Source organism: Gopherus flavomarginatus, chromosome 5 (assembly GCF_025201925.1).
Source record: "Gopherus flavomarginatus isolate rGopFla2 chromosome 5, rGopFla2.mat.asm, whole genome shotgun sequence".
In the NCBI taxonomy this organism is placed as follows: Eukaryota; Metazoa; Chordata; order Testudines; family Testudinidae; genus Gopherus; species Gopherus flavomarginatus.
The window spans coordinates 117,685,502-117,697,832 of NC_066621.1; the positions used below are offsets into that span (position 1 = coordinate 117,685,502).

General features: G+C 46.2%; 1 protein-coding gene across 8 annotated transcripts in view; it reads left to right on the forward strand.

Moving 5' to 3' along the window:
• Positions 1–12,331, forward strand: part of TTLL5 (tubulin tyrosine ligase like 5) — a 234,727-nt gene that overhangs the window by 89,429 nt on the left and 132,967 nt on the right. For all 8 annotated transcript variants that reach the window (XM_050955655.1, XM_050955657.1, XM_050955660.1 and 5 more), the window contains 2 exons: positions 164–284; positions 1,985–2,131. In XM_050955655.1, coding sequence (XP_050811612.1) covers positions 164–284; positions 1,985–2,131 — 268 coding nt within the window. The remainder of the gene's footprint in view (positions 1–163; positions 285–1,984; positions 2,132–12,331) is intronic.

Here is a 12,331-nt window from a genome sequence, read left to right on the forward strand (position 1 = left end):
ATTAAGAATAAATTAGGGACAAAGAAGCCCTCTTTCTCCTTATCCCCAGATGCTTTTGCGTATTGGAGGATTTGGATGACTGTAATTAGATTCGTAAGTAGTCCAGATAAGGGCTGTTCAGTCTATGGTGCTGTATATCTGACCACTGTCTTGGCTTCCACAGCAAAGTGCAGGCTCGCAGGGCTTTCTCTGCCTACCTGCATCGTGTTCAGCTGCGTCTGATGAAGGAGGCTGGGGACCAGATCCACAATGCTGCCTGGGCTGCTAAGGAGGATGAGCAAATGGTAAGAATCTGTGTTGGGCAAGAGGAGCCTAATGGGGAACTGTCCTGAGAGAATGGAGGCCAGTTCCCACCCTCAGAAAGAATGAGGTTAGAAAGCTCCTGGTTCCTGAAATTGTGCATACATCTCCTCCTTTATCGAGGAACTGGTCCAGGTTCATAGCATGCAGGCCAGGCAGAGATACTGACTGACTTCCGAGTAAGATCAGCATAGACAGCTCTTCGTGAACTGAGCATGCTTAACACTCCATCCAACTCAGCCTTCTCTTCCTGCATTCCTACCTCTGAATGTACCTGCTGTTGAATTCCTGTTTCCTGGCAGGATTTTCTCTGAGATGTCTTGCCAGTGCCTGGATTTTCCAGTTGAATCATAAAGGGACCAGCAGCTTCTTATAGAAACAGAATGCTTGAATCTGCTCAAGTTGAGTGGGTGCCTGGCTTAGCCTTCTTCCCCATCCACACTCTTACTCTTTGCAGGTAGCTGTATCTTATAGGATCTTCCCTTTCTTCTTCAGAGACAGAGGGGGAAAAAAAGGGTTCTCTCTAATGCTGTTGTTGAATGTCCCTGGATTTCCTCAGACAATACAGTGAAGTCTCCCTGTCTGAATCTGCCACTTTAAGGAGTTCAGCAAGCTCAATATCCCCTCTCTAACACTCCTGAAAGACAACATCAGATGATATGCTGGGCTTTTTGCAAACGCAAATGGGCTCTTGCTAAAAGCAGGCTATGGGGAAACAGCCAGTGCAGCTTGAAGATAAAACCAAGTGTCAGAAATAATCAGTCGGCTCAGTGGAAAATATTACCCCTGCTTTCCAAGTGGAAAATTGAAACTGGCTTTTTTACATTCACTTTGTCTGCTGTGCTGCTAAAAATGTTTAAAATAACAGATCAAACCAGCCTAGTGTAATGGCAGTGAGAGGCGAGCTGTGAAATCCAATGCTCTGGCTGTGAGGCAGCTCATTTATGCACTAGCAGAGCATCTAACCAAAAACAAATCCAGAGGGGAGACAAAAAGGGTTCAAAACTGAACATCCACAGCAGGCGCCTTGCCTTGGGGCCTGACTTGCTGTATTCCCTCCCCATCAGAGGTGGCATGAGGGGGCTGACATGATGGGAGGTTGGAGTGGGTATCTGGCCAGAGGTCATACAGGGGATATGATGATGCAGGGAACAGGAATTCATTTCTGACCGGTGGTTGTATCTGATCATGTGGTAGGCCAAAAGAACCCCAAGATCCTCCTCCATTGTGGTGGGGAGGAGAGGAGTCCTGTCTTGGAGGGGTTTTGTCATATTATCCCTGGGCTCCTTCTACATGATACTTTTGACAATGCTCTTTTATAAAATGTTTTTCTGGATAGGGACACTCCATTATTGATGTTGCTTGATTTTCCACATCTCCTCCGCAGCTACACTTTCCTCAGACAGATATTCTCGAAGTACTCCCATCACTGTCCCAGTCTAGGAAGTGATGCACAGTTCTTCTCCCCCTTATCTTGGGAATTTGTGGGAGTAGGTTAAAAAGCATCCACCACCACATCCATTCTGGCACGTACTCTTACCTGCTACATGTCATACCACATCCACAGAACAGCATTTCTTCTCTGTCCATCATGGGATGATCTAGCAACCCCTGTGCCCTCCACTCCACACGTTGCACCTGCCCTTTTAAACTCTCTTGTTAATGCTGTCTCCCTTGGCGGCAGGAGCTGGTGATACGCTTTCTGAAACGAGCAGCCAGCAATCTTCAGCAGTCTTTGAGGATGCTACTCCCCAGTCGACGTCTGGCCCTGAATGATCGTAGGCGCATCCTGGCTCACCAGCTGGGTGAATTCATAGTCTGTTATAACAAGGTGAGTGGCTTTATCTCAAATTCCTCTTCCTATGGTAGCTGAGCCCACTTGGATCCAGATGAGTGCATGATCCAAATCAGTGCCAGAGCTTCCTTGTTCCTGTTACTTCCACGCAGATTGGGATGTGTAACACAACAAACCAGTGCCAAACCCCACCTCCCCTCCATCCTCTACAGCAGCAGCCCCTTGATTTTCTAATCCATTGAACATTTAAGGACAACCAGTTCCATAGGGGTCACCCAGACACACACAGACAGATGTCTATTAGATTATTTAGGACTTCTGAGACTCATGAACCCTTGGAAATGTTTATGGCTTAAATCAAGATTTTTGTATGTAAACTCTGCATGCATTTATCATGAGGCAGAGCTGTTCATGACTGCGTTTTGTGATATTTTCCTCTAAAGTGTCTGTCATTGGCCACTATCAAAGAAGAGACACCAGTCTAGGCAGATTATTGGTCTGCTCTAATATTCAGGTTCCTATACCTCATTGTGGTTTCATGTTCAATCATAGTAATTGTCTGTGGAAATTATCAGATGACACTGTGACTGCAATTGTATGTCTAGCACAGTAACTAGGCGCTCAACTGCACATGAAACTTTCTGGAATTACTCCATATAAATCTAGGCTACAAACATACTGTATTGATCTGTGACAAACTCAAGATGACAAAACTGTTTACATTTCAAATAAAATAAACTCCTGTCTGTAGACATCAGGAAAGAGAGATACCCAGTAAAGAAACATGTAACTGACTCCGTTTTTTCTGTAGGGTACCTCAGTCTTTAGTGCATTATTGTGGTGCACCTGCAGAGAACAGCTTTGAGATACAAATATATGAAATATTTTACCATCACCTTAATATACTGAAAAGAGAAAAATTTTGTAATAGTCTGTATGATCTCTGATAGGAAGGGGTTAAAAGTCCCTCTAACACTCTTCACCTCTGCAGATGCAACTGACCCCATTCTCAGCACTGTGCTTTCTTGCTGATTTATGTTGTTTTGTTTCCTTTTGGGGTCTATCTTCTCCACCCACTTAACTGAGAGAAGTTAAAATAGTAAACCTGTCTCAGGGGCTGCTGTGCATGGTGCCTCTGCAGCACATCCAGCTCCCACTGGTTAGGGGAGGACATCCACTCACAGGAGTTTGTGTCTGGACTGACATCTGGCAACCTGACCTGTCAGAGCAAAGTAGGGAGTGAACCAAATCAGCTCCTGGATGTGCCCTGTGTGCCTAGTGCTGCCTGACTTACTGTGTGAGGAGTAAACACAGAACAGCCAAGCAGCTTTGCTGGTGGTCCAAGAACATGGCTACTTTGGATATAATTTCCATTCAAAGATTCTGTTCAAACACAAGGATTTTCTGCTAACTCTCAAGTAAATTTACAAAATAAAACTGTAAAACCAATAATAAATCAGTTTACAATTACATTTTCTTATTTTAGAACAAGTGAGAACACTCACTTGGGGGTTTAGAACATAAACAATTTCTTCAAGTAGTGTCCCTGTGGGTGCTCCACTTTAGTTGCACAAGTGCCCTGCGCCTTTGATCAGAGATTTCTGGTAGCAGTGTCCATTCAGCCCATGCTTATGCCCTACACATCCTCATGCCCTGTACCAAGGCTATATAGGGCTGCATGGGCGAATTGATATCAGTTCCTTTGAACTGCCTTTGGCCAGAGATGGAGTCTAGCAGTGTGCCTCATTGCTGTGTGCCTGTTCCCTCTTGTATTTGTGTTTTAGCTTTTATAGGTAGGTCTCAGTAGTAGTAGATTTAGTAACCTTACAGTTGTTGGAACATTCCCCCCCTTTTTTCCCTTTCTTTAAAAAAAAAAAAAAAAACTCCCCTTCCCCCACCAATTGAGGGGCTTGAACAAATTTTCTTGTACAGGGATGCTGGTCTCTAAAAGGTGCCTGTCTTGCTGAGAAGCAATCCTTGTTAGTGGTGGACATTCCCAGTGCATTTGCTGGTTGGGAGATTCTCATATTCCCAGCAAGTGTAAGATCTGATCTTCTTTTAAAGGAAGATCCAAGAGTAACAGGGAAATAAATTATAGGCTCTTAATGGTGAAGCAAACCTTGAGATCAGATGCTGACCTGGTGGTAGAGAACGCTGCATATAGGGACTCTCCACTTCTGTCAGTGCCCCATTGTCAAGATCACGGTCATCAAAAGGAAGACAGTATAGAAAACAGTCTCCATCAATATCCATGATTGAGGTATCAGGTAACTGCACTACCAGTACCAAGAGCTTCTCAAAGTATAAGGAAAAGGATAAGAGGAACAGAATAGAGAGTTCATCATAGAAGATCTGGTCACTGGAAACCTCAGGTCCTGAGAGGAGTGCTAGTGATACTCTAAGTACTTCAGGTACCCTGAAACACGCTAACATTTCAGCTAAGACCCATATTACACTGGTAAAGGGGTCAGTACCGAATGTTGTTCTTCGAGTGCTGTCCCTGTGGGTGCTCCACTCTACGTGACGGTGCGTCCCGGCGCTGTCGATCGGAGATTTTCGGTAGCAGTGTCTGGTTGGGGCGCACGCACCCAGATGGTATCACCTGTCTAGTTGGAATCTTCCTGAGTGCGTGCGCCCCACACCCTCCTCACTTCCTTCTCAACCGTCTTTGGCTGAAGACAGGACTCGGGGCAGTGCTACTTTCTCTTCCCTGATATCTATAGGAAACAGTAACAAAGAACATAGAAATAATTATTAATTACTTCCCAGTTGTTTCCCTTCCTTTAGTATAGTTACATAGTTAGTTACTTTGTTTAAAAAAAAACAAACCAAAAACCCTCAGGCTTGTCTCCCATTGAAACACTCTTCTCTAACTCATAATGCCAGAACCTTTAGGTTTCAAAAGATGCATCTCCTGTCAGGACTTCATGCCACGCTCAGATGGCCACTCTCATTGTGTGAAGTGCCTAGGGGACACCCACATCCCCGCGAAGTGCCTGCATTGTGCGAGCCTCAAGTCAAGAGCTCGTTGTGACAGGGATCTGCGCCTCAAGATCATCATGACAGAAAAATCCCTGCAGCCGCTGTCGGAGACGGGAAAGATAGAACACGCTCCCCAGCCAGATCAGAACCGGTGAGGAGCGTTGCTTCAACCTCCCTGGAGCGGAGGCAAGAAGCTCAACAGTCTCACAGACGAGACTCTAACAAGGGTAGGGGGTCTCCGGCGAGATCCCTACCCCCTGTGCTGACAGCCTGAAAGACAGGTATTTCAGCCTCTCCTAATGCCTCAGGAACCGCTCTGACAGAGCTTAGAGGCAGGGACCAGACCTCCCGCACGGGGAAGGCACCTACTGACTTGGTCCCCTCAGCGCCGCAAACGACTGCGGCTCGGACAACTCACTCCTCTTCAGCACTGAGGAAGGCTACAACACCGGCACCACGTTCCTCCTCAGCACCGGCAACTGCCGCGGTGCCGGCAGCACATTCAGCTCCGACACCCAGAACGGCCACAGCGCTTACAGCCTGGTCAGTTTCAGCGCTAAAAGCGGCCGCGGTCCCGCCAGTGTGCTCTGCCTCAACAACTAAAATAGCTGCAGTGCCGACAGCGCGATCAGCCTCGGCACCACGAAGAGGGTTGGCACCCAGCCACTCTTCTGCCCGCGCACCAGCAGCAGACCCCCTGCAGGGCACCGCTAGGCAAAACACAGCAGGACACTCTCACTCTCGCAGACTAAAGAGCTAGAGCAGAGAGCAGGCTTAGCCCAGCCTAGGGTGCAGGAGCAACAGCTTCTCACTCAAAGTGACCTTTTAGTGCCACCTGAGCCACATTCTCCGCTCCCAGATACAGAGGACTCCTTTCTTGACCTGCCACTTTCTCCACCTGAACTGGCTTTCACCGACGATGACCTTGAACTACAGCCGCAAGCGGAGTTCTCCCCTCCTGCTTCTCCTCCACAGGCACCTTTACCACCTCCGGTTATGGCTCAAGCTCAGCAGCCTCAGTTTCCCTATGTTGCCCCCCCCCCCGCCCCCGTGGGTGATGCCTGGGTTCTCCTACCCCATGCCTTGGCTGCAGTGGTACCCATGGCAGAATCCTCCTACCAATCATCTTCCATCGGTGCCTCAATCTCCTGCTCCATCCACTTCCAGGGTGCCTGAGCCCCCTCCTGAGACTGGGAGCTACGCACCATATCCTGACTCACCTAACCCTAACTCTCCATTAGCCTCAGATGAAGCCATCCTCCCTCCACCTCCACAGACCGTGGACGACTGCAAACAATTTCAAGATCTTTTTAGGAGGGTTGCACTTAGTCAGGATATCCCCTTGGAAGAGGTTCAGGAGACTCAGCACAAACTCCTCAAAATCCTTCAACCATCTGCGCCCTCGAAAATCGCGCTCCGTATAAATGAAGCACTCATGGAGCATGCTGACACTCTCTGGCAAACCCCAGCTTCCCTAGTACCAACTTGTAAGAAGGTCGAACGTAAATACTACGTTCCTTCAAAGGACGCAGACTTCCTTTTTTCTCATCCATCACCGAACTCTCTTGTCATTGATGCAGTTGCACAGCGGACCAAACAGTCACAATATCGACCCACCCCGCAAGACAAGGACCTTAGACGCCTTGATGTCCTGGGCTGCAAGGTTTATACATCCTCTACACTACAATTCAGGATTGCAAACTATTCTGCTCTCCTCGCCAGCTATGATTTTGATGATTACAATAAGCTTTTCAAATTTGCCTTTTATTTAGAACGGACTAAACCATTTCGCAAGTCTCCATGACTCTTTGTTTCCATTGCCGAAAGATCAAAGGGCACGGCCATCTCTAAACAACATCTGTCCAAGTGGATCTCTGACTGCATCAGATCCTGTTACCGGGCGAAGAATCTTCAACCGCCCAACAACATTAGAACTCATTGCACTAGAGCCATGTCGGCATCCATTGCCTTCTTACACAACGTTCCCATTCCTGATATCTGCAAGGCGGCTACATGGTCATCTGAACGCACGTTTGCAAAACACTGTGCTCTCACGCAAGACACCTCGGCAAATGCAATAGTAGGCCATACAGTGCTGTCTTCAGTACTCACTGCCGCATCTCCAAAGTCCCACCAACCATAGTGGGTGCTGCTACAGATTCACCTAGAGTGGAGCACCCACAGGGACAGCACTCGAAGAAGAGAAAGTTACTCACCTTGCAGTAACTGAGGTTCTTCGAGATGTTTCTCCCTGTGGGTGCTCCTCTCCCCGCCCTCCTCCCCTCTACTTTGGAGTACTAGTCGGATGCTCCATGGTAGAGAAGGAACTGAGGAGGGTGTGGGGCGCACACACTCAGGAAGATTCCAACTAGACGGTAGATACCATCTGGATGTGTGTGCCCCAGCCAGGCACTGCTACTGAAAATCTCCGATCAACAGTGCCGGGACGCAGCGTCACCTAGAGTGGAACACCCACAGGGACACACATCTCGAAGAACCTCAGTTACTGCAAGGTGATTAGCTTTCTCTTATTATTACCAAGAGACTGGCTTCCATGGAATCCTAGACCCCTTGATACCAACAACATCATTAGTGTCTGCAACATTAGTGCCAGTACCGAGTTCTGTTGTGCTCCTGGAACTGCAGGAATTCCAGTATCCACAAGTATCAGAGGGGTAGCCATGTTAGTCTGGATCTGCAAAAGCAGCAAAGAGTCCTGTGGCACCTTATAGACTAACAGACGTTTTGGAGCATGAGCTTTCGTGGGTGATGCATGTAGTCAGATGCATGTAGTGGAAATTTCCAGGGGCAGGTATATATATGCAGGCAAGCTAGAGATAATGAGGTAGTTCAATCAGGGAGGATGAGGCGCTGTTCTAGCAGTTGAGGTGTGAAAACCAAGGGAGGAGAAACTGGTTCTGTAATTGGCAAGCCATTCACAGTCTTTGTTTAATCCTGAGCTGATGGTGTCAAATTTGCAGATGAACTGAAGCTCAGCAGTTTCTCTTTGAAGTCTGGTCCTGAAGTTTTTTTGCTGTAGGATGGCCACCTTAAGGTCTGCTGTAGTGTGGCCAGGGAGGTTGAAGTGTTCTCCTACAGGTTTTTGTATATTGCCATTCCTGATATCTGATTTGTGTCCGTTTATCCTTTTCTGTAGCGACTGTCCAGTTTGGCCGATGTACATAGCAGAGGGGCATTGCTGGCATATGATGGCATATGTTACATTGGTGGACGTGCAGGTGAATGAACCGGTGATGGTGTGGCTGATCTGGTTAGGTCCTGTGATGGTGTCACTGGTGTAGATATGTGGGCAGAGTTGGCATCGAGGTTTGTTGCATGGATTGGTTCCTGAGCTAGAGTTACTGTGGTGCGGTGTGCAGTTACTGGTGAGAATATGTTTCAGGTTGGCAGGTTGCCTGTGGACGAGAACTGGCCTGCCACCCAAGACCTGTGAAAGTCTGGGATCATTGTCCAGGATGGGTTGTAGGTCCCTGATGATGCGTTGGAGAGAGTATCCACAAGGGCTTTTGGTACCTAATGAGCAGGGATCCTAGAAATCCATTTGCCATGGAAAAATGCAGAATTTGTGTTTTTACAGAAAATCTTTAGTTTTTTACATTTTATGAAAAAATAAAAACAGATATTAACTAAATTTTACTGAAAGTACCATATCACTTAATCAATGAATGCAACTTCCCCCTCTTGTGGTTGATTTTTGAATGCACTTTAAATTTACAGTAGAGGACCAGTTATCTGATCTAACTGGGACCAAGGTGAGATTGAATAATTAAAAATTTGGATAATCAGAATTGGCAAAGAGCTTTTCATCTCTTATTTTAAGATTGTGGCTCAAGTGATTAGCCTTAGGCGGCTAGTGGTTCGGTTAATATGGAGAGCTGGATAATGGATGTTCGGATATATGGGGTTCTACTGTCTGTTGTGGTTAGGGAAACTAAAGTTCAAGTCTCATTTTAATCATGGAAACACGTGGATTTTCATGTTTTGTTTTATTGGAGGAATTTTGTTTTTTTAGCACTGAAAACTAGAGTCCCTCCTAATGAGCCTGAGTATCTGCTCTTTGTGACCTCTGGACATTTTTCAGTACTGGAGTCAGCTAGGTCACCAACTGCTCATGTTTTCATGAGACCTACCTCTTTTCCAACTTCTGCTATCCATAAGGAGAAGTTGCCACCTCTGATACAAATGTGGATGAGCATTCTGACTCTGACTCTGAACTTTCTGTACAAAGCTCTCCAATTTATTCCAGATGTTATTCCGCATTGCAGATGCAACAAAGGCAGGGCACCAGACCCCTGCCTACAAACGCTTGGGATGACCAGTGTTGCATACCTCCTGCCATGCCTTCTGGTCTCCCTCATTAGCCTTGCTGAGATTCATAGACAATATACTGCCAGCAGTGTCAAGGGACTTCAGCTCAGTCTCTCAGGGCACACAGAAGACCTTGTTCACCGGTACTGTCCAATCTTCCTCCCCATTCTGAGCCCGAGGAGACCTTTGAGGAGCAGGGGGCAAAGGTGAACAAAGAGGTTGCCCCCCATTACAAACATCTCATCATTGTCACCTGATAAGGCAGTAAGGCCACCACTACCATCATTAGCTGATGACTTTAGGCAATTCCAGGACATAATGAAGTGGGTTGCTAAGGTAGGTGCTGGAACTACGGTGCTGGGGGTGCTGCTGCACCCCCTGGCTTGAAGTGGTTTCCATCATATACAGGGTTTACGGTTTGGTTCAGTGGCTCTCAGCATCCCCACTATAAAAATTGTTCCAGCACCTCTGGCTGCTGACACCTGTGAATTCCCGGGAAGAAATCCAGGATTCCCATCACAAGCTCCTGGACATATTGCACACCTCTACCTCAGCACAGGTGGCACTGCCAGTTAACGAAACCCTCCTTGAGCCAGCCAGGTCCATCTGGGAAACTCCAGCAATGCCCCTCCCTCTCCATCTTCCCCCTCCCCCTCGCACCAAATGTAAGAGGGCTGATTAAAAAACCAAAAATTATGTTGCAGAATTGTGAGTTTTAATTTGCTCATCAAACACCAGATTCTTTAGTTGTGGATGCAGTCAATGAAAGGGGCAGACAACAGACCCAACAAGGCACCCCGTTTAATAAGGACCAGCAATATCAAGACCTCTTTGGTCATGAGAGCTACTTGTCTGCAACACTTCAGTTCAGGATAGCTAACCACCAGGTGCTGATGTTAAAAATGACTGTGTAGACTACAGAAGTTTAATGCTTTTATTGACCATTTACCACAGGAACATTGAGAACATTTCAATACCATAATAAAGGTGGGTCAGCTCTTAGCAATATCTTCACTGCAGCCATCGCTCAAAGCTGTAGACACTGCAAGTAGGTCTGTTTCCACCGCAGTAGTAATGAGGTGAGCATCCTGGTTTCATTTGTCTGGGTTTCTGTAGGAGGTACAATTGACCATGGAAGATTAACCTTTCGATGGTCAGAAGTTTTTTTCAGATTTCACGGATGACTTCTTCATACCCTGAAGGACTTTAGAGCCACACTTAGGTCTTTGAGGATATACACATCTGCAAATAAAAGACAGTTTAGCAAGTCTCAGTTAATGCGAAGATCCAACCCTGCTCAATTTTCCAGGACCAACTTCTAAGAGGTTGAGGTTTTCAAAGAAAAAGCTTGCAACTACCTCATCCCAGTCTTAAATACCGTATCATCCATATGCCAGTTTTGATGGTTTGGTCATGAGTTCAGACTACCCAGTGATGAGGTTCTCTCAGCTACATGACAACTCCTTTCTTTCTCAAGTTGGACACCATCTCTCTATTTCATCAAGCATGGGAGGCTATAACATTGGACAAATGGGTATTAGAGTCCATTATTTCGGGTTATGCTATCCAGTTTACTGCCATCCTGTCCTTCCAACCCCCTTCCCTGTCCCTCTTCAGGGACCCTCTTGCAATCAGTTGCTGGCACAGGAGACTCTCAAGTCTAGAAACCATAGAACCAGCCCCACTTCAACACAGGGAAAAGAGTTCTATTCAAGATATTTTCTGATACCCACAAAAAACGGGGGTTGGAGACTGATACTAGATCTTAGACAATTGAACAAGCATGTCAGACATCTGAAATTCAGGATTGTGTCCCTAGCAACTATTATTCCCTCCCTAGAATTAGGGCAGTGGTTTGTGACCCTCAATCTCAAAGATGCCTACTTTCACATAGTGATTTATTACTCTCACAAAATATTTCTTTGTTTCACATTCAACCACAATCATTACAAATACCAGGTCCTACTCTTTGGCCTATCATCCATCCTAAGGATGTTCCCACAAATTATGGTAGCTACCTACTTCCATTGTTCCACTGGCTCCTCAAGGGGTGGTCTTATCAAGAGGTTTGGTCAGCCATTCAAACAATAATTTTACTATTACAAAGTCTAGGCCTACAGATAAATCTTGAGAAATAAATCTTGACCCCCTCCACAATGAATTCTCTTTATTGGAGTATTTCTGGATTCGATAACAGGTAGAGCTTATTTCCCTCTCAACATATTCCTTTCTTTGAAGGACCTTATCCAAAAAGTGCAGCTCAGCCCTCAAGTTCCAGCAAGAGTATGTCTGCAACTGCTGGGACACATGGCAGCTTGTGTTTTTGTGATGCAAAATGCCAGGTTGTATCTTTGATATCGGCAGGGGTGGCTCAGGACAATTTATTACCCAACAATCACAGTCTTCCTGCAGTCCAAGGAAAATAGTCACAACAGGAATAGTGCTTGCATGCCAATCTGTTGGGATTAAAAAAGTTCAGAAATGCTTCTCTCCACCTTTTTCCCCCTACTCAAAAACAAGTCCATCAAGATCTTGACAGACAACATAGCGCACATATATTATATTAATCATCAGGGTTAAGCACATTTCCCCACTCACTCTGCACTGAAGCAATAAAGCTTTGAAACTGCTGCATTGCCAGTCAAATAGTGATATCAGTTTTTTATCTTCCAGTTAAACAAAACACCATCATCAACACCCTCAGCTGACATTTCTCCCTAAATTACTCATGGGAATTGGAATCTTGAGTCCTCCACAAAATTTTTTCATAGCTTGGGGATTTCCAGAAGTCAACCCCTTTGCCATGGCAGCCAACACAAAGCGCAGGAAATTCTGTTCTTCTTCGAGTGATTGCTCATATCCATTCCAGTTAGGTGTGCGCGCTGCGCATGCACTTTCATCGGAAGATTTTTACCCTAGCAACTC